The sequence below is a fragment of the Zootoca vivipara genome, chromosome 2 (genome assembly GCF_965207765.1).
Source record: "Zootoca vivipara chromosome 2, rZooViv2.hap1.1, whole genome shotgun sequence".
NCBI classification, from domain to species: domain Eukaryota; kingdom Metazoa; phylum Chordata; class Lepidosauria; order Squamata; family Lacertidae; genus Zootoca; species Zootoca vivipara.
This window is the reverse complement of record NC_142584.1, coordinates 111,442,462-111,465,416: the sequence shown is the minus strand read 5'-3', so window position 1 is coordinate 111,465,416 and position 22,955 is coordinate 111,442,462. Positions and strand designations below refer to the sequence as shown.

The 22,955-nt window shown below is 45.7% G+C and overlaps 1 protein-coding gene across 3 annotated transcripts in view; it reads right to left on the bottom strand.

The window, feature by feature from the left end:
- The window catches only part of AGPAT1 (1-acylglycerol-3-phosphate O-acyltransferase 1), a 41,411-nt gene that overhangs the window by 3,615 nt on the left and 14,841 nt on the right, over positions 1-22,955 (bottom strand). For 2 of the 3 annotated variants that reach the window (XM_035107096.3, XM_088663636.1), the window contains exons 2-5: positions 11,278-11,467; positions 4,429-4,562; positions 2,094-2,269; positions 1,072-1,167 (exon numbers count right to left, since the gene is read on the bottom strand). In XM_035107096.3, coding sequence (XP_034962987.1) covers positions 1,072-1,167; positions 2,094-2,269; positions 4,429-4,562; positions 11,278-11,462 — 591 coding nt within the window. In that variant the 5' untranslated portion in view covers positions 11,463-11,467. Of the gene's footprint in view, positions 1-1,071; positions 1,168-2,093; positions 2,270-4,428; positions 4,563-11,277; positions 11,468-19,561; positions 19,674-22,955 lie in introns of those variants that run through there. The other variant, XM_060270806.2, reaches the window with a different exon arrangement.

The following is a 22,955-nucleotide window of genomic DNA, read 5'->3' as shown; positions in this document are numbered from 1 at the left end:
ACCGGCTTTAGGCAATACAGAGTCAGGCAAACCAATATTCTGACTCTAAGACACCTTTCTTTGGCGTACAAAGTGCTCCTGGTTCATGCTTTGTGTACATCTTCCTGCTAATCTTTACAAAACAGCCCTGCAAGGTAAAGGTAAAGGGACCCCTGACCTTTAGGTCCAGTGGCGGAGAACTCTGGGGTTGCGGCGCTCATCTCGCTTTACTGGCCGAGGGAGCCGGCATACAGCTTCCAGGTCATGTGGCCAGCATAACTAAGCTACTTCTGGCAAACCAGAGCAGTGCATGGAAACACCGTTTACCTTCCCGCTGTAGCAGTACCTATTTATCTACTTGCACTTTGACATGCTTTCGAACTCCTAGGTTGGCAGGAGCAGGGACTGAGCAACGAGCGCTCACCCCGTCATGGGTATTCGAACCGCTGACCTTCTGATCGGCAAGCCCTATGCTCTGTGGTTTAACCCACAACGCCACCCGCGTCCCAATTGTACCAGCCCTGCAAGGTAGGCTGGTACAATTACAGTGGTACCTCGGTTTAAGTACAGTACACAATTGGTTCTGGAAGTCTGTACTTAACCTGAAGCGTACTTAGCCTGAAGTGAACTTTCCCATTGAAAGTAATGGAAAGTGGATTAATCCGTTCCAGACGGTCCGCGGAGTACTCAACCTGAAGTGTACTTAACCTGAAGCGAACTTTCCCATTGAAAGTAATGGAAAGTGGATTCATCCGTTCCAGACAGGTCCGCGGAGTACTTAAACTGAAAGTACTCAAACCGAAGCGTACTTAAACTGAGGTATGACTGTATCCCCGTTTGGCCGATGGGAGACGTCAAAGCCGAAAGAGAGAGGAAGTGGTGTAGCAGAGACCGCTTGGCAAGTCAGTGGCGGAGGAGAGACTTGGAGGTGGCTTTGGGGCTCTTAACCTGCTGCTCTGCAAACTTAGCAAGACACGGGCTATGTGTGTTTGCTCAGAGGTCACCCCTGCTGGATTTCAGAGGGCAAAACCGCACAGGGGGTTGCAGCTCGAGTCACCCCCACGACTAAGTAAAAAGGGAAGGACTTCCTACCTGGGCTTGCACAGCCAAATGGAAGGCACCCCTCTTGAAGGGCAACATGGAGCCGTTGTGGTTCCTGGTGCCCTCGGGGAACACCCAAACCCGAACCTGCAGGGGAGTCAGAGGAGAAAAGGAAGGAGCGTAAGTAGATGCAGGCTGTACAAATACAAAAACCCACCAAAAGAAGAGCCCGGCCCAGAATATGTTTCCCAAGCAGAAGCACATGAGCAGAACATCCCTCCACTGTCATTTGGGTCCCAGAAACTTGTATCTGGAGCTACACTGCCTCTAAAAATGGACAGTCCGTTCGGCCAAATTGATGTCGCAATCCACACACTCTGCCCTGCAGCGTTGTCGATTTAGCAGACAGCTAAATTGGCGCAGAGCAAAGCCAAAAAGTCCTTCTCTGCAGAGAGAGCTTGAGGCCGGTTTGTTTTCCTACAAAAGCGTTTCCCTCCACCTTGTGCACTCCAAGATGGTGTGTTCCACCAAGGAGGCTGTACCAGTACAGCGGTACCTTGGTTCTCGAACTTAGTCCATTCTGGGAGTCCGTTCGACTCCCAAAACCATTCAAAAACCAAAGCGCCACTTTCAATTGGCTGCAGGAGCTTCCTGCACCCAAGCGGAAGCAGCGTTGGACGTTTGGCTTCTGAAAAACCTTTGCAAATTGGAACACTTACCTCCAGGTTGGGAGCGTTCGGGAGCCGATTTGTTCAACAACTAAGCCGTTCGGGAAACAAGGAACCACGGTAATTAAGAGCTGAACGCTACAATGGCAAACTTCCCACTCTCTGCCCAAAAGGACTGTACCAGCAAGTTAGCATTTAAGTACGGTGGGAAATTCCAAGAGGCTGGCACCCAGGTGCAAGCCCTTAAGAATTTTGGGGGGAAATAATTTTTGCTCTCTGTACACCCAGCCATGACACAGACACAATCCCACTTCGCTATCCCTTCCTCCTCCCCACAATGCCTCCAGATCCCCCATGCTTCCCGAAAATGTAGGCAGCCCCCTCTCCCGCTCCAGAAGCACTCACATCCTCACAGAGCATGGTTTGCGCCGTCTCCGCCATGACGCTAATGGCGTCATCGGTTTTCTTGCGGTTGATGAAGATGATGCCCCCTAGCCAGCACGCCAGCCCCACTGTGCCCATGTACATCAGCTCCTTCTTGGCAATTGGCACACACCGGCTGGGCAAGACTTCCATCAACCCTGCAGGGCGGGACGAGGCAACGGAGAGGGAGGAAAGCAGGAAGGTTAGCCACGGCAACAGATCAAGGCCGCCCAGCCCACCATGTGCCAGACACCGGTCAGGGGGGGGGGGGCAACCACAGCCTGGTGGCACAGCAAAGGCCCAGTCAGAGTAAACCAGAGGTGGGGAGTCTGTGGCATTTTGTATCTTGTTGACTACAACTCCCATTGTCCCTGACCACTGGGCCATGCTGCCTGGAGGCTCTTGGGAGCCTCAGAATAATGATGATGATGATGATGATGATGATGATAATAATAATAAATTTTTATTCCCCAGCCACTCTAGGCGGCTTCCAACAAAGATTTCAAATACATTAAAATGTCACACATCAAAAACTTCCCTGAACAGAGCTACCTTCAGATGTCTTCTAAATGTCAGGTAGTTATTTATCTCTTTGACATCTGATGGGAGGGCGTTCCACAGGGCGGGTGCCACTACCGAGAAGGCCCTTGGCGCTGGACCTCAAGTGTCTGGGCAGAATGATGGGGGTAGAGACGCTCCTTCAGGTTTACTGGACCAAGGCCATTTAGGGCTTTAAAGGTCAGCAACAGCACTTTGAATTGTGCTCGGAAACATACTGGGAGTCAATGTAGGTCTTTCAGGACCGGTGTTATATGGTCTCGGCAGCCGGCCCCAGTCACCAGTCTAGCTGTAGGGCCATAGCTTCCCCATTGGGATGTAAAAGCAAATTTTAAAAAATGTTTTCACACTTCCTGGACTCCCTTCCTGTGCAAAATTCAACTAAAAAGGTCAACCAAAATTTGAGGCAGCCAATGCAGTCCCCCTCTGGATGTTGTTAGACTCTCAGCAGACGGCGGTCAAGGGGAACAGGATTTATGGTTCAGTCACATCTGAAGGGTTGGCTTTCCCAGACTAAATTACTTGTGATAACCAGGCCTGATAATTGTCTTCCAAAGCAACTCCTCTATTCCGAACTTAAAAATGGAAAGCGTAATGATGGTGGTCAACAAAAACGGTTTAAGGACTCTCTCAAGGGAAATATAAAAAATGTAGGATAAACACCAACAACTGGGAAACACTGGCCTGTGAGCCCTTCAATTGGAGAACAGTCTTTAGCAAAGGTGTCATGGGCTTTGAAGACACTCGAACGCAGGACGAAAGGGAGAAACATGCTAAGAGGAAGGCACGCTTAGCAAACCCTCACCGTGATCGACTCCTGCCCAGAAACCAATGTCCCCATTGTGGAAGGATGTGTGGATCCAGAATTGGCCTCCACAGTCACCTATGGACTCATTGTTAAAACCGTGTTTATGGCAGACAATCTTACTCGGCTACGAGTGATTGCCAAAGAAGAAGACGACTTTTGAAGATGCCTTCCCAACTCTGCAAATCAGGTGTGGGCAACCTTTGGCTCCCCAGAGGTTATTGGCTGCCAACAGCCACCATCCCTGGCTGTGGGCCACACTTACTGGGGCTGATGGGAGTTATTGTAGTTCAGCATGAGACTTTGAATTGCAGGGTCGCAGGTTCGAGCCCTACGCTGGTCAAAAGATTCCTGCACTGCACGGGGTTGGGCTAGGTCAGTGCTTTTCTTCCTAAAAAATGTTTAGGGGTATGCGGCCCCCCGCGGCCCCCCAGAAAAAAAGCACTGGGCTAGGTGAATCTCATGGTCCCTTCTAACCTTACAATTCTATGAACATCTAGGGCAGGGGTTCCCAAACTAAGGCCCGGGGGCCAGATGTGGCCCAATTGCCTTCTAAATCCGGCCCGCGGGCGGTCTGGGAATTAGCATGTTTTTACATGAGTAGAATGTGTCCTTTTATTTAAAATGCATCTCTGAGTTATTTGTGGGGCATAGGAATTCATATTTTTTTTCAAAAAATAGTCCGGCCCCCCACAAGCTCTGAGGGACAGTGGATTGGTCCCCTGCTGAAAAAGTTTGCTGACCCCTGATCAAGGGGTCCAAAGTCTCCCTGCACCTGCTTAGAAACCAATGAAGATTGCTTTAAATTGGGCAGGAACTCTTAATAATAATTTAGTGGTATGGTAAAATGGATTGACGGGAGAGGTTACAAGGGGTCTTCTACTCACATTCTGGCCACATGGCCCTCAGCCACCTACCCAGACCCCTTCCCCCCCCCCCCGTGCCCAGCCGTACCGAGCAAGTCAAGCGAGCTCTGATGGTTGGACACGATCACATAAGGCTGCTTGATGTTGAAGTTCTCTGTCCCCCGCACGTCAATCTTGATCCCGTACAGGTATTTCACATGCAGCATCATGAACCGGATTATCCTGGAGATGGGAAAGAAAAGGGAGGAGAAAACTTGTTCACCTGCCACTTCCGTACCTCACGGCACAGCAGTCGCTGCTGATCATGACAACACTTTGCCATCTTCCCTTCTGGAAGGTTTGCCTGGTGGCTGGTGCCTTCATTATACAGTAGTACAGTGATGGCAAACCTATGACACGCGTGTCAGACGTGACACGCAGAGCCGTCACTGCTGGCACGCGCCCCATCGGCCCATTCACGTTGTTGTTGTTGTTTTCCCCCCATTTGTTCTCCAGCTCCTCCTCACGCTACAGCTTGTCTCCGCTGTTAAAACCCGGATCCTTTGTTGTTGTTGTTGTTGCTGGTAGCCAGAGATTGGTTTTTTAACCCGTTCTGTGCTGGGTTTTTTGGCGTTTTGGCAGACTATGTCGGTGTTGCGTGTTAGTTCCAGCGAAGGTATTATTCGTCATTTATTTCTGTTCTCTTTCCCCCCTAAAAGCGCAGCAGCTTTGGGGCATCATTCCCAAAAAAGCAAAGCAACTTTTGCACCCCCCAAAAATCCTCCAAAACTTTGGTCAGCAGCTCCCCCAAAAAAGCTCAACAACTCTGGGCACTTTGTGATAAATAAGGGTTTTTTGGTTTGGTTTGGTTAAATAATTAGTTTTTGGTTTATTAAATACAGTTATATATTAGAATTATACATTTTTATTATTTAAACTCTAAATATCGTGAAATTATGGGTTTTTTCTCGAAGTGACATACCACCCGAGTTATGCTCGGTTTTTTGGCGAATTTTGACACACCAAGCTCAAAAGGTTGCCCATCACTGCAGTAGTAGAACCTTGGTTCTCAAACGTAATCTGTTCCAGAAGTACGATCGACAACTGAAACGTTCAAAAACCAAGGCGCAGCTTCCGATTGGTGCCGGCGCCGTGGAAACAATAGCCGACAGCAGCATCGGACGTTCAAAAACCGAAACACTTCTGGGTTGTCGGAGTTCGGGAACCAAAACTTTCCGAGGACCCAGGTGTTCAAGAACCAAGGTTTCACTGTATATCTTTAGATGCCAGGCAAAAATGTTCCTCCTCACCTGGGCCTTTGGCTAATTAATTTGCCACAACCTTTTAAATGCATGTGTGGGATGGTGGGCTACTGTTTTGTTGCTGTTGTTTAGCTGTTTATTTGTGTTTTTATCTTGTGAACTGCCCAGAGATCTTTTGATGAAGGGTGGGGGAAATATCTAATAAATAAAAATGGTAATAAAATAATAAGCTGCCAGTCAAAAATAATTTTTGAGGCACTGAGGTGTCCGGAGTGCTCATGCTCCCTCTAGAGGCCAGTGTTGTTCACTGCAGCTTTCACTTTTCAAAATACCAAAGCAGCAAGAAATCGTTTTTATTGCTGTTTTTGGCTCTCCTCTTTCTACCAATACAGTAAAGGTAAAGGTGAAGTCCACAGGTGGCCAACCTGCCTATAATAATGTAAGAAGCAGCTGCCGCAAGACATTTTGCTGCCTCAGGTGAAGTCCAAGATGGCTCCTTGTGGCACTCACCTAAAAGATCGCCTCATCCCCTGTGCAGTCTCAGATATGTAAGTTCATCGTCAAATAGCACCTTAAACCCAGGTTACAGTGGCCACAACAGAATGTCTAGGTACCTCTTTGTTTACAATGAATTTTGTTGTGGTGGTGGTTGTTCATTTTACTTCTATACCACTATATGGGCGTGTTGAATTTTTCATCTTTAAAAATCCTGATTTGAGGGGTGTTTAAAAGTTGTGGTATGATGAGGTAATTTGAAATATATTTTGGTTCCTTGTAAATATTGAGGTCTTGCTTGGTAAATCTCTATGTGAAAAGTTCCTACTTTTTAACATTTTTTAAATTTTCCTGTCATTTATAAACATATAGGTTATTCCCCAATTTTGATGAAAACAGATGTTGATAAGTGCCTAAAACAGTGGTACCTTGCAAGACGAAATTAATTTGTTCTGCAAGTCACTTCGTATAGCAAAAAACTCATCTTGCAAAGCACAGTTTAAAATTTTCCCGGTTTACCCGGTCTACCCATTTAGTTAATGCATTCCTATTTGTCTTGCGAAGCGCGGTCATGGGAAACTTTGTCTTGAGAGTCGCCTCGCGCAACGCAAAACACTTTTATCTTGAGAGTTTTTCGTTGCATGAGGCATTCGTCTTGTGGGGTACCACTGTATTGTAGTTCTCTTATATATGTATTGTAGTTATCTGTACTATTAATATGAATATGAATATGAATATGAATATTATACAACAGTATGTGATATCTTTTTTGCTTTCTACCACCAGTCCACCCACTGAGGTCATTGGGGTTTCAAAGCCGAAATGCTCTGACAAGTAGATTTCTCATCTATCCGAGATAGACAGAATGGGGTGGCATGAGGACATCTAACCAGCCCTAGCAATTGTCTTCTGTGTTGCATTGGAGATTGGGGGCTGGGGTCTTGCTTGAATATGTTACAGAGCATCTCTGGTACCAGAACAATTGTGTGGTCATCAAAGGAGCTGGGATCCTCACCAACCAACATCATTTTATTATACTATACTATATATATATACTATATTCAGCAGAGAATTTTGTCCTTTTGTTGCTCACTCCCACCCTTTGAAACAGAATTTTATTCCCATGAAGGAGAAAAGCATGTTTTCTTTGAAGAATAGCTATGATGATAAACACGATAAGGAAGTCTATGCAGAGGACTGGATAAACTACTTGGAGGTGTTAAAAATACACTGTAAAGTAGAGCTACCAAAGTTCAGTCGAATTTCCTTATTGGATAAATTGGGGGTGCAAAAACAGCATTCTGATAGTGTAGGATTCAGGCTGTTGGGCAGGCACCCAATCTTAAGATAAGGATTGCCACATTTTAAGAAAGACAAGATTTTAGTTCCTTCAATAGTAGCATGGATAATAAGCATTATAGTAACCCTTCTATCACAGTGATGGAAGGATGGAAATACTATATATTCTCCTGCTTCAGAACCATTAAATGAACAGAAGTCTTGACCTGCATGGAATATGGTTTCTCTAAGTCTGACACCATCTTTGTGAGGATCAAGAGCAGGCCTTTAGATTCTACAGGAATCAAATTTTAACAGTGTACACTTCTTTTGAAGAGCATGGTCCAGGGGGCTTCTGCCAGTGGCTCTACTACTCAGATGTGGGCCCTCAGCAGATACATGATCATGTGACACCAGCCCTTGAAGTTGTTAATTTATTATTCTTTTTTACTATAATAGGACGTTATAAGATAAAGCAAGCATCCCCAAACTTCGGCCCTCCAGATGTTTTGGACTACAATCCCCATCATCCCTGATCATTGGTCCTGTTAGCTAGGGATCATGGGAGTTGTAGGCAAAACATCTGGAGGGCCGCAGTTTGGGGATGCCTAAGATAAAGTAATGAAATGTTGTTACAGCTGGAAACAAAATTTCTTTATATTTTCGCTTGTATAAAATGATTAAAAACTTTAACTTCGCTTCAAAATGTGAGTTTTTGGCTTTTTTTTAGTGTATTTCAAACAGATCTCAATTTACCAAGCTAAACATAAACCAATCATAAAAATAATTGCATATTTGGATTCCTCATGTGCAATAACATATTTTTAGAACCCCTCATTGAGCAAATTCCAAAAAAAAAATCGTCCTTAAATGACACACACACACACACACACACACACACACACATATATATATATATAAATTCTCAAAGCTTCCTTGGAAGTATTTAAGCAGAGGTTGGATGGCCCTCTGTCATGGATGCTTTGGCTGAAATTCCTGCATTCAAGGGGTTGGGTTAAATGACCCCTGGGTCCCTTCCAACTCATAATTCTATTATACCTGCCAAATCTGCCCCTAAGACTCGCCTTCAGTCACATTGCTATCTAAAACCATCTAAAACCAAGCCACAGGTCCATGTAGCAGCATCTCTCCTCTTTCTCTCTGCCTCCACCCCCGCCCCGTTCCTCTATTGCAAGGAGCAATAAATTTTTTCAGCCAGAGGCCAGATTCCATTCTGAGCAAAATTCTAGGAGGCCAAATGTCAGTGGTGGGCAGGGCCAGAGGCAAAAGTTGGCAGGGAAAAAAATTAATGCAAAATTTACCTTTGTGCAGTAGGCTAGTTTATCCTGCTCTATCCTTAATCTAAGGAAACAAGAGGCATTGTCAGAGTCTGTGGGGACATTCCAGCTAGGCCAAAAGTCATCGAGGAAGGGTGCAGAGCAGAACAGCCTCAAACTGATTTTATCTATAAATACTCAGAAAGGGCATAGTTTAAAATGCAAATAAAACTCAGTTCCAGAGAGTAACAGGCACAGCACAAATAATGCAGGAATTATTCTTCACAAAGTGTAAAGATATTAACAAGTGTCAGTATTGTTCTTACTATTTCTACCAGCACAAAGGACTATAATTTCCACATAGCAACATACTGAGATGAGGGCTATTCTGTCGTGAGTTTCCTTGTTCAGATACATTACAAAATCACACCATTCAGATCCAGATCCCCCCCCCCCCCCGCCGCCGCCGCTGCCCTCTAAAATTTATTCCCAAGCTTTTCAAATAAAGCTACATCCCAAATGTTTTAATACCTTTTAACATGTGTTTTATTCTGTGGTTTCATTGGTTATAAGTTTGTATTTTGGCGACATTGTTTTTTTCAGCTTGCATACTGCTTAAGGGATTTTTAAAACATTAAGCGGTTCATAAATGCTTTCGGAATAAATCACTCAGAGATGTACCAGTAGAACCCAATTTACCTTCTGCCCATCCCTACTCCAAAGTAAAGGGAAAGGTAAAGGGACCCCTGACCATTAGGTCCAGTCGTGACCGACTCTGGGGTTGCGGCGCTCATCTCGCATTATTGGCCGAGGGAGCCGGCGTACAGCTTCCAGGTCATGTGGCCAGCATGACAAAGCCGCTTCTGGAGAACCAGAGCAGCGCACGGAAACGCCATTTACCTTCCCGCTGTAGCAGTACCTATTTATCTACTTGCACTTTAACGTGCTTTCGAACTGCTAGGTTGGCAGGAGCTAGGACCGAGCAAACTACGGGTTTGACCAAACTACGGGAGGCAGTGCAAGACAGGAGTGCCTGGCGTGCTATGGTCCATGGGGTCACGAAGAGTCGGACACGACTAAACGACTAAACAACAACAACAACAGGACCGAGCAACAGGAGCTTACCCCGTCGCAGGGATTCGAACCGCCGACCTTCTGATCGGCAAGCCCTAGGCTCTGTGGTTTAACCCACAGCGCCACCTGCGGCCCCCACTCCAAAGTACCGTCGTACTAATATGAAAAGCGCTCTGTGTAACCGAAGTTACATTACACAGAGATACCAAAGTTATGGAAACTGAAATGAATAGCCTCTTGGAGCTCTTTGGCATGCAAATTGTGCATTGTACAACTTGTGAATCTGGTTAGAGAGTAGATGTCACTTGTTGCAATCGCACATGGAGCAGAGTAAAAAAAATAGCTTTATTCTGGGAAGCTCAGAACCTGGATAGAAAACTGTTCTAGCTCTAACGTAATTACGTCATCTAAGGAAGACCAAAGGAGTCATGCTTGCTTCTCTATTTTCCGATGATGGATTCAAGGTGACCTCTCACCTTGAGGTCTGAGGAGTAAGTGTGAGAAGTTGGATGCAACCTAAGACATATCCGTCTGAATTTTTAAAAAAGGACAGGGAGGCCAGAAAAGAGGTCAGAGGCTACATGGAATCATAGCTTTGGAAGGGACCCCGAGAGTCATCTAGCTGGTTTCCTGCCCACAGCCATCCCTGGGCAGTCTCGAACCACCAACCTTCCGGTTAAAAGGTGCAGGGATAGTCTAGGAATCTGGAGGTCCTTTGCTCTGCCTGCCTTAAAGGTAAATGTAAAGGGACCCCTGACCATTAGGTCCAGTCGCTAGCAACTCTGGGGTTGCAGCACTCATCTCGCTTTATTGGCCAACGGAGCCGGCGTACAGCTTCCGGGTCATGTGGCCAGCATGGCAAACCAGAGCAGCGCATGGAAACGCCGTTTACCTTCCCGCCGGAGTGGTACCTATTTATCTACTTGCACTTTGACGTGCTTTCGAACTGCTAGGTTGGCAGGAGCTGGGACCGAGCAACGGGAGCTCACCCCGCCGCCGGGATTCGAACCTCCGACCTTCTGATTGGCAAGCCCTAGGCTCTGTGGTTTACACCACAGTGCCACCTATGCAAACCCCATGCAAAAAGCTTCTCTCTTTTCTTCTTAAGTTTTAATTGATACTTTTCAAGTTTATACATTTCATTAGCTTTACAATCAATTTAACGTTTCTAAGTTTGACTTCCTTCCCCCTCTTTCTCCTCTCTCAGCAAGCCGAGTCAGGCCCAATCTTCCAACAAAAGATTTAAGAGTCATCCCCGCCCCAACCCCACCAAACACAAGAAGGGCTGCACCCACCATTGCGCCGGCTATGTGAACATCCCAGCAGCACATGGACTTCCTTTGGCATGGAATAACATTGTTCCCCAAGCCTCCCTCCCCCATGCCCCCCCCTAAATCTGTTCTAGGGGTTTTTCCCACCGCTCACCCTAACACTTGAGCAGATTTGGGGAAGGTGGAAGGGGACAGGGGGGGTCCCACGGTACGAACGGAAATCCTTGTGCTAGCAGAATGAGTTAGCTGAATGCCTCCCAAAGAGCCTAATACACACAAACAAACAAACTCTTGTACTTACCTCATATTCTCCACGTTTCGCCCACGGACTGCGCAAATAGGGATGACGATGACGGCCAGGAAGAGGATGTAGCTGTTGTAGAACGCCATCTTGCAGTAGTACTTGAAGGTGGTACTCCATTCGTAGAGAAGTGGGACCACCACCAGGAACAAAATGAGGAGCCCCTGGCCCAGCGAAATCTCCATTGTCCCTGCAGGAGGGAGGGGGGGAGGGAAAGAGTTAATGCCGTTTCTATTTCAGAAGCCATTTTAAAGCCATTCTTCCATTTTATAATTCGCTTTTCGTTTGGGTTTTTTTTATCTCTGTTGTATTTTTTACACTTATCATACATTGCTGAGAGACGGCTGCAATTGAGCAGCATATAAATTTTCACAAAATTTATGCAACGCTTGATGATTGTTGTTTGTTTTTTTAAAAAAACTCAAGGAAGTTTTTGAAAAGACACGTCAAATAAAATTAACAACAATTCAAAACTGTCAAAAAGTTAGCATAGCAATAGACTGAAATGGATTGAAATTTGGAGATTAAAATGGCCAAAACAATCATCATTAATAGGTATTCTGGATTCTTGTAAGCGCTGCATGTCAAACAGAAACACCCCCCCAAAAAAGCTGTAAAAATGTATATCCATAACAACAAAATCATGAAATTAAGTTAGAGCATACATAATAATTCATAACGCTGTGTTTGTTTCACTTCTCGGGTTGGCAAGGCCATCGGTGGGGAGCGAGGCATCGCAAGGATATGAGAATTGGCCAAATGAGCTCATAGCTGCACCAAGAGATGTGTTGAACTAGGGGCACCCAGCACCTTGTGTGTGATCCTGACTCCGATATAGCCTTCTGCATCTTCCATCATTTAAGCCTGGTGCATGGCAAAGCGAACTACAGCTAGAAGGCACCGTTCCCCGCTCAGAAAAGACCTATAAGCCCCTCTTTAATGGGCAGACTTTTGCTTTGCTGTCAAACCATCAAAATTCTGCCTTGAGGCCACTCAAAGTCCACGCCCAGAGATCTTCCCTGATGAGCAAGTGCGGCAGGTTCCTTAATTTACACCATTTTGCAAGCTTCTGTCCTAGGACTACAGGAGTAAAGTGTTTTTATGCAGTTCCTTGCAAGTACACACACACACACACACACACACACACACACACACACACACACACACACACACACACGGCACCTGAGATTTCACCAGGAGTGGATCCACACACAGGGGAAATTTTTGCTCTCCAGCGCCATCTGGTGTTGCATGTTTCTAACACAATCAAAATGCTGTTTTTTGACTAATGTAGTTGAGTCCCAGATTTATTCTGGACCAGTGTCTTGCCTTGCTAAAGGACTGGATGAGAGCCAGCAAACAAGCTCAATCCAGATATGAACGAGGCACTATTAGGGGGTAGTTCCCTAGACCAGATGGGTGGGAGGTCGCCTGCTCTTGATGGGGTTACACTTCCTCTGAAGGAGCAGTTTTGTAGCTTAGGGGTAGATCCTGGATCCTTTGCTGTCACTCGAGGCTCAGGTGGCCTCAGTGGCACAGAGTGCCTTCCATCAGCTTCAGCTGGTGGTCCAGCTACGCCCCTATCTGGACAGGGATAGCCTAACTACAGTATTGTTGTCTATGCTCTGATAACCTCAAGGTTGGATTAATGCAATGCATTATACGTAGGGCGGCTTCTGAAGGAGGTTGGGAAACTTCAGCTGATGCAGAATTCAGCGGACAGGTTGTTCACCGGAGCAAGACGGTTTGAGCATATTACACTGATCCTGGTTTGACTGCAATGGCTACCAAACAGTTTACGAGCCCAATTCAAAGTTAGAATAGAATCATAGAATTGTAGAGTTGGAAGAGACCACAAGGGCCATCCAGTCCAACCCCCTGCCGAGCAGGAAACACCATCAAAGCATTCTTGACATATGCCTGTCAAGCCTCTGCTTAAAGACCTCTAAAGAAGGAGACTCCACCACACTCCTTGGTAGCAAATTCCACTGCCGAACAGCTCTTACTGTCAGGAATGTTTAGGTGGAATATTCTTTCTTGTAGTTTGAATCCATTGCTCCGTGGTTTTGACTCAGTGGTTTTGACCTATAAAGCCTTAAACGGTTCAGGACCACAACACCTCAAGGACCGCCTCTTTCCATATGAACCTACCCGGACCCTGAGATCACCTTCTGAGGCCCTCCTTCGTGTGCCGCCTCCTCGAGAGGTCTGGAGGGTGGCAACACGAGAACGGGGCCTTCCCTGTAGTGGCTCCCCGTCTGTGGAATGCTCTCCCCAGGGAAGTTTGCTTGGCGCCTTCATTATACACCTTTAGGCGCCAGGCAAAAACGTTCCTGTTTAACCAGGCCTTCGGTTGATTTGATTGATATCCTACGCCATTTTAAAAAGGTGGGTTTTTTGGGAGGGGCAGTTATTGGGTTCTTGTTTTTATTTTTATTATATATATTTGTGGTTTTATATTTTGATTTTCTTCTGTGAACCACCCTGAGACCTCTGGGTATAGGGCAGTATATAAATTCAATAAATAATAAATAATAATAATTTATTGGCCAAGTACATTTTCCAACATACTTGGAATTTGTTTCGGCTACATTGCAATGTAAACATACACACACTGTTCCACTCACAATACAAATAAGCAAAGAAACCCACCCATAATTGACCTCTCCTTCAGCTACACATCTACAAATTTAACAATTTAATGGCACAAGGGATCAGAATCAGAATGTTTATTCGGCTTTACACCCATCATAAAACACAACAAAATAAATCAAATAAGACAGCGGACCCGTTCAAGCCACAAGTAATATAACACAATTCACAGCTCACAAGGACAAATATTAACAATTATAAAAGAAAAGTTTAAGATTATGATTTAAAAAAATTAGGCACTACGCTGAAATCAATATCTGATGTCATTATAGAAAATTCTTATAACTATAAATAATCTGCTAACATTCCATTCCGTCTCTTGTACGAGAGGACGGCTATTAGGAATTTAGCAACCTGTAGAGTAATATAAGGATCCACATCTTGAAGAGCCCAGGCAAGCTGAAGGTCAACTGGTTTGTCAGCCATAGGCTGGATTATGGAATTTAGTATACTAGCACTAGCCGAACTGTACATAGGGCAGATAAACATAACATGATGTAGAGATTTAGATGTTTTGATTTCACAAGCACACATTGAAGAGACTTGGCCCTTAGTAAATCTATGTCTCAGCACGTTTGTTGGAAAAACATTGAACCTAGCTTTAATGAAGGCATATCGGTGAGACGCAGCCGTAAGCGATGTTAAATAGGATGGAGCACGGTAAATAGGGGTTATGCCGAAATTTAACGGCGAGCATACTCCACCACCAGCTAAGAAATTTTGGTATAGCTCCGCATCATCCAGCCTTTGATTTATACACCTTTTTGCCGCATTTAGATCCAGTTTGAGCAATTCAGTGGGCGAGATCTCATAGGACAGCAATTTGGCATGGATTTTTCCTGACCACAAATTTGTGAAGTCATCCCGCCATATGCATTGAATGAGATAGTGGTTCGGGAGTTTATGCCATAGGGATATCCAATAAATCAAAACTCGCCTCCATAAAACTAACTCCACTGAGGGGATCTTCATTTCTAAGCGAATAGCCGCATTACTTACGCATGTTGGTAATTTTAGAAGTCGGCGTAAGAATTGGCTTTGAAGCGACTCTAAAGGTGAGAGATTTGCAAAGGCCGCCCATGAAGGTGCAGCATAGGCCATTGTGGCCATCACTTTGATGCTATACACTTTCAAGGCTGCAGGGATGAATAAGGCCCCCTCGGAATAGAAAAAAACAGAGGAGGGAGTGCGATGGGGCTTTTGTCTTGTTTTGAAGGTATTCAACTTGCGCTTTCCACCCTAAATTGTATTGAAAATAGATTCCTAAATATTTAAATTTGTGTACTTGTTCTATTTTCGTGCCCTCCAGTTTCCATGTATAAAGTTTTCGACTCCTTGAATATATCAGTACTTTTGACTTGGTGTGGTTGATAGACAGATGATTAAGATGGCAATAAGTCGCAAAAATCTTTAGTGCTCTCCTTAAACCCACTCTGGAGTAAGAGAGTAGCACCGCATCATCTGCGTAGAGAAGTAAAGGACAACGATAATCTGCTAATACGAGGGGCGGCACAAGGGAAAAAAACTGTTCCTGTGCCTGGCCGATTTTGTATATGAAGACCTGTAGTGACGTCCAGGTGGGAGTAAATCTAGCAGACGATGGCAGGGATGTAAAGGATCTGCTGCAATTTTCTGTGCTCTCTTCTTAACTCTGGTAGCATAGATTGACTCTATTGTAGGCAAGCTAGCACCAATTACCCTTTCTGCAATTCTTACAGCTCGCTGGAGCCTTTCCTTGTCTGTCTTGGAGGCTGTACCATACCAAGCAGTAATAGAATTACAGAGAACTGTTTCAATGATGCTTCTGTAAAATTGGATCCATACTTTCTGGGGCAATTTAAATTCCCTTAGTTGTTGATAATAATAATAATAATAATAATAATAATAATAATAATAATAATAATAATAATAATGTTATTTCCAAAGATTTTTTTTAGCACAATCTATCTTTAAAAAACACACACCCTCCACTTTGCCACAGCACTATTGCCAACATACACTATGGCCTGGTCTTTCGAAACCATCATGCTAAGGTGCACTAAAAAACAAGAACACTGACGCGAGGAAGGAATGTTCTCTCTGGTATGGTGGAGGGAAATATCAGGGACTGCTGACAGGCAGGCTGGGCATCAGAAGTTTTGCAATGACACATCAGAAGTTTTGCAATGACACATCAAGAAGGACATCAGAAGTTTTGCAATGACACATCAAGGAATCCAAGCTTTCTTCCAACCACGCTAGGAGGAAAGCTGCCAAATTATGCCCTACGTTCCTTTGTTTGTGCTCTCTCTCTCCGCCCGCACGCGCACACACGTGACTTTCCCCAGCTCCTGAATGTTTGCCACTTGGGGGCACAGATACTTGGCCACTGTACTGCATACTGCAGTAACTTCCAGACTAGATTACTGCAGTGCACCCTACATGGGGCTGCCCTTGAAGACAGCTTGAAAAACTTCAAGGGGTCCAGAATGCAGCGGCCAGATTACTGGCTGCGGTTCCGTTTGGATCTTGCAGAACATCCGTTTTAAAACAGTGGCGTTGTTTGTTTCCGAGCCCAATTCAAGGTGCTCACATGTTAAACCCTCTTGGTTGTTACACTACCCTCAGAAGCTCGGAGGGTAGGGGTGGCCCAGGAGAGGGCCTGCTTTGTGGCAGCCCCTAAGTTGTGGGGCCACCTCCCCACAGAGGTGCACCTGGAAACTTCCAGAGGCACCTTGGTAATGCAGCTTTCAGTGATGTTATACAGGTGAAACTCGGAAAAATAGAATATCATCGAAAAGTGCATTTATTTCAGTAATGCAACCTATTATTTTTTATTTTTCTTTTAATTTTTACAAATGCTTTCTTTTGGAAATTCCACAGTAATAAAACAAATAGTTACAATAATACAAAAACAAACAAAAATAAACATCGCTATTACATTTCATTAATTACATTCCATTTATAATTCACCCGCCTAACGACAAATAATTACAATTACAGTGGTACCTCTACTTACGAATGACTCGACTTACGAATATTTCTACTTACGAATGGAGCTCCGTCCGCCATCTTGGATGCTGTTTAGATAGGATTTTTCTACTTACGAATTTTTAGATAGGGTTGCTTCGACTTACAATTTTTTTCTCCCAATGCATTCCTATGGGATTCAACTTACAATTTTTTTCGACTTACAAATGTGTGTTCAGAACGCATTAAATTCGTACGTAGAGGTACCCCTGTACAACAAATAAAGGCTTGACATATCTTGCTTTGCAATGTCATGCATCTATCTTATACTGGTTGCACCTTTTAAGTTGCATTACATAAATGCACTTTTCAACGATATTCTAATATTCCGAGTTTCACCTGTAGACACACTGCTATTCCTGGCTTTCGACACAGAATATGTCTATTTTTAGCCCCCCCCCCATTTCTTCAGTTTTAAATTGTTGTAGCCTATTTTTGCCATTGCTTAATAATTTGTTTCCACGAACATGCCTTCTTCAAGTTAGGTCTGAAGGCAAAGAGCCTTCTCGGTGGTGGTGCCTGCCCTGTGGAACACCCTCCCATCAGATGTCAAGGAAATAAACAACTACAGTGGTGCCTCGCTTTACGAATGCCTCGCACAACGAAAAACTCGCTAGACGAAAGAGTTTTGCGTTGCGAGAGGCATTCGTAAGACGACAGAATTTTCTATGGCCGCCACTTCGTCTTACGAAGCGCGGCCATAGAAAGCGGCAAAGGAAGATCAGCTGTCAGCGCGGGAAGCTGACAGCTAATCTTCCTTTGCCTCCGAAGCTGTGCTCAGTGTGGGGGGAGGCAGGCGGGAGGCGGCGGCGGGAAAAGGTCTTTCCCCCCCGCCGCCTCTCGCCCCGCAGCCCCGGCACTGAGCGCAACTTTGGAGACCTCCGAAGTTGCGCTCCGTGTGGGGGGAGGCAGGCGGGAGGCGGCAGCGGTAGGAGGTCTTTTCCCGCTGCCGCCTCTAGCCCCTCGACAGGCGGGATGCGGGGGAAACACAGAATTTCTCCTGCGTCCCCCCCGCATCCCGTCCGACACACAGTGGGGATCGTAGGGGCTTGAGAAGCCCCTACGATCCCCGCTGTGTGGCAGGCGGGATGGTGGGGGGACGCAGGAGAAGAAGCCCCTACGATCCCCACTGTGTGTCGGACGGGATGCGGGCGGGACGCAGGAGAAATTCTGCGTTTCCCCCCACATCCCGTCCGACACACAACGGGGATCGTAGGGGCTTCTCAAGCCCCTACGATCCCCACTGTGTGTCGGGGGAGGCAGGCAAGACGCGGCGGTGGGGGAACGTTTTCCCCTGCCGCCGCGTCTTGCCGCGCACAGCCGGCATGGAGCGCGGTTTCGGAGGTGTCCGAAGCCACGCTCCATGTCAGGGGAGGCAGGCAAGACGCGGCGGCGGGGGAACGTCTTCCCCCGCCGCCGCTTCTCGCCAGCATGGGGCTTGGCAGAGGTGGGGAAAGGCGCAGGATCGTTCCTTCGCCTTTCCCCCACCCCGCCCGACAGAGCCGGATCCGCCGAAGCTTCTGAAGCTTCGTCCGATCCGGCTCTGTCGTTGGCAGCAGCGGCGCTTGCTCTCTTGGCTCGGGGAAGCGCCTGCCTGCCTTCCCCGAGCCAAGAGAACAAGCGCCGCCTCTGCCACCAGTTCCCCCCGAGCCCATAGGAACGCATTAATTGACTTTTAATGCATTCCTATGGAAAACGGTGCATCGCTAGACGAAATTTTCGTAGGTCGAATTGAGTCCTGGAACGAATTAATTTCGTCTAGCGAGGCACCACTGTATCCAACTTTTAGAAGACATCTGGAGGCAGCCCTGTAACAGGAAGTTTTTAAAGTTTGACGTTTTGTTGTGCTTTAATTTTCTGTTGGGAGCCGCCCAGAGTGGCTGAGGAAACCCAGCCGGATAGAGGGGTATAAATAATAATGATGATGATGATGATGATGATGATGATGATGATGATGATGATGAAAAAGAGCTCAAGGCTATTTCATACTGTCATGATCATTATTATTTATTAAATTTGTATACTGCCCTTCATCTGTCAGTCTCAGGGCAGTTCACACCATAAAAATAGAAGATAAAAACATAAAATGCACAATAAAAACAAGAACAAACCAATAACCCCCCCCCAACCCCCCTTGCCCCGCCACAGTTTTTCCCTTATTCATTTGGGGCGAGGGGGGGTATAGGGAGCCAAAAGGAGCTAAACAATATCAAAACACAAACCAAACCAAAGTAATAATTAAACACAAACAAAAAGATTTCAATTGCAATTGGTGGTGGTGGGGAAAGAATATAATACAATTCGATTCCTGCAAAATGCGTACATATTGGGTCAGTTTCCTCAAAGTCAAACATTTCTCTAAAAAAGTGGCTAAACAAGAAGATTGTCACAAGACCCTATAAGTGGACGCACTGAAATTAGTATAGTGATGGCACAGGGTATACAGTTAAGCTTCGGGATTTTAATTCATAGAATCATAGGGCTGGAAGGGACACCAAGGGTCATCTAGTCCACCCCCGGCAATGCAGCAATCTTTTGGGGCCCAGACCCATGATTAAGAGTCTTGGCTTCTACTAACTGAGCTCACCCTTCCTCCAAGGAACTTCAGTTCATCCTCACCTACCTGAAAGACACCACATGGCTTAAGAAAAGCGTCTCTTCCCAAACCAACTCAGGCAAGTGGGGAAATGGACCCCTGTATATCTTGGGACTGGAGATCCGGTCTGGTCAAAAAGAATGAAACTTCCGACCAACAGGAAGGAGGAGGAGGAGCCGCCTCTGGCTTTTAGATTCCAGGCGGGCAGGACTCGGCAATTAAAAAATAAATCAGGCCTTCCCTTGAGACATCATTTCTGGCAGAAGCTCAGATCGCTGCATTATCCTAAGAGGAACAGATGCTTCATCAGACAAGGCCAGGAGGAGAAGGCAGAGTTCAGTGTCATTTGTCTTGGGTAAACAAGCTGGAAACTTGCCCCAGCAAGATCCCAGCATGCCAAGGGCGGTGTGGGAATGGGGAGAGGAAGAGAAAAGATTGGGGGGGGGGGAACCACACGCACCATGTTGGGATGGAATGTAGGAAACAGATTCCTGCTTCATGCCAGAGATAGTGAGATTTCCAGCTTATCTCCTCCAGCCCTGGGGCAGCATTTGAAGCTGTTGCTTCCAGCACAGAGCTGCCACTGAAAGATTTGGCAGAACTTCACGGCAGAAATGTGGAAATATTTGGTTGGTTAATCAAAGGCTTAAAAAAAAAGGCAGCTAGGATGAGCATTAAGGACACCATAATTTCTCTTTTAAAATGAAGATCTAGCGCTGAACAAACAATTTGAAAGCTTCATCATCAATGAACCCCGCATAATAATAATAATAATAATAATAATAATAATAATAATAATACCGGTAATAATAAATAATTTATTTATTTATACCCCAGCCACTTTTTTCAATTCATTATCTTTTCCCAGAAATCCTTAACCAATGGGCATGTCCACCACATGTGATAGAATGTTCCTTCCACCTTTTTACATTTCCAGCACTTATTGTCTTGGTTATGGTAAATCTTAGCAAGTTTTACTGGTGTTAAATACCATCTATACATCATTTTCATCATGTTTTCTCTTAAAACAGTACATGCAGTAAATTTCATATTCTTCTTCCATAACCTAGCTGTTTTACTCTTTGACATCTGATGGGAGGGTGTTCCACAGGGCAGGCGCCACCACCGAGAAGGCCCTCTGCCTGGTTCCCTGCAACTTGGCTTCTCGCAACTATATGACTCTTGGAAGACATCTGAAGGCAGCCCTGTTTAGGAAGTTTTTAATGGTTGATGTTTTAGGGTACTTTTAATTCTGCTGGGAGCCGCCCAGAGTGGGTGGGGAAACCCAGACAGAAGGGTGGGGTATAAATTATTATTATTATTATTGGGAGTGTGGTTTTAAAAATGGCCAACGAAAACATGTCAACAACCGCTCTTCCATCACCAACATGAAGATGCCACTGTGAGATTTGGCGAGCATGAACCTAGTCACCTGCCTACGAGAAATGTTCTGCAAAGTTCTCAAGGGAACCCGCCTGCACAAAGATAATAGAATCACAGACTTGGAAGGTACCCCAAGGGTCATCTAGTCCAACCCCCTGTAACGCAGGAATCCTGCCCACAGCTGTCCCTGTGCAGCCTTTTGGTTGAGAGCCAGGGACACTCACCCAGCCAATACTTGTGGTCAATTGCAAACCACACACTGGAGATATTATGCGGCAGGTAATACCAGAGCGCAAGGTATCAGAGCTCACCGCAGCTTAAAAGTTTACAAAGCAGTACTGAAACTCCCTTTTGGGAGACGCCCTGCCATTAACTGGAGCGCTCTCATCTTCTCCACTAAAACAACTATTCTCAGAAAGGCACAGAATGCAAAAAAGGTACAGTGGTGCCTCGCTAGACGAAATTAATTCGTTCCACGGGTCTTTTCTTATAGCGAAAAATTCGTCTAGCGAATCCCATAGGAATGCACTGAATTTTTCGACTTTCTTTGCCCATAGGAACGCATTAATTGAATTTCAATGCATTCCTATGGGAAACCGCGATTCGCTAGACGAATTTTTCGTAAAACGCATTCATCTAGCGAGGCAAGCTCCGCTCGAAAAATCCTTTCGTTAAGCGGAAATTTTGTTAAGCAGGGCATTCGTTAAACGAGGCACCACTGTATAGTGACAGCCAAGGACCCTCGGGGTTCTTAGAGGGAGGCAACTTAGCAGGTCAGGAGTGGCCCAAGAAGAAGAAGAACTGGGATCCTGGGCTTCGCGTCTTCCATTTTCCAAACACATTTCTCTCCCACCCCCCTTTAAAAGAATTAAGAATGATAAAGAGACAGATGCGCTTCCCAGAAATAAAATGCTGTAGGCAGATATTAACTGATTTGTGCTCTTATGACCATGTTAATGGGGCAGTTTGGAAGAGGAACAAAGACCAAGGCGGTGGCAGCTCATTCCACCACCAAACTTGCCCAATCCAAGTCCTGGAAACAAGCAATCAAACCCCTGTGTTGCAACAAGTACATCAACGATATAAAAGGCACCACGATGACCATGTACAAAATATGCAAAATCTTATTGGGATATCTTCAGAACTTCAAACAAAATGAACATAAATCTTTGAAAGTCTCTGCAAGTCTTTAAATGAAGCAATATGTCCAGCAGCATTGGACATCTTATTTGCTGACAACACAAAGCTTTACAGCTTTTATTTCACCGGATTATAGTCTGGCATCTTGTTTCATTTAAAGACTTGCAGAGACTTTCAAAGATTTCTGTTCATTTTGTTTGCTGCTCTGAAGATATCCCAGTAAGATTTTGCATATTGTACATGGTCATCGTGTTGCCTTTTATATTGTTGACAATCCAATTCCTGAGCGCCTGGCCTTTCCATTTGAGTCCTAGGTGGGCTCAGGATTTATGGCCAGAAGCAAAACAGAAAACACACACACACACACACAGAGAGAGAGAGAGAGAGAGAGAGAGAGAGAGAGAGAGAGAGAGAGAGAGAGAGAGAAGAGAAGAGAAGAGAAGAGAAGAGGAGTTGGGAACCAAAGCTTCTGCACTTAAGTTACGTTCACAACTGCCACTGAGGGCTCCAGAGAGGGTAGAGGCCTTGAGATATTGGGAACAGAGCAAACAGTCACAAAAAACAGCCTTCCCCCAGCATGAAATCATGGGCCGGGTGGACACAGAGGAATGATGGGAGGAACCAGCTGAGGAAGCACCGGGGAGGGGGGAAAGCACAGAGCCCGGGGAGAGGTGGTGGGACAACGATGAGTGGTCAGAGGGGGAAGACTGGGAGGTGGTGGTGTCTGAAGCTGAGGAGGTAACAGGGCATAGTGAGAGGGGGGAGTCGGTGGCAGAAAGAAGTCCAGAATCAGAAGCAGGAGAGGAGGGAGGTGAAGAGGCAGAGGTGAGTCTTCCCATCCTGATGCGACAAGCTCTAATCTCCTCTGGTCTCCCAGGACCAAGAGAGGCATAAAAAG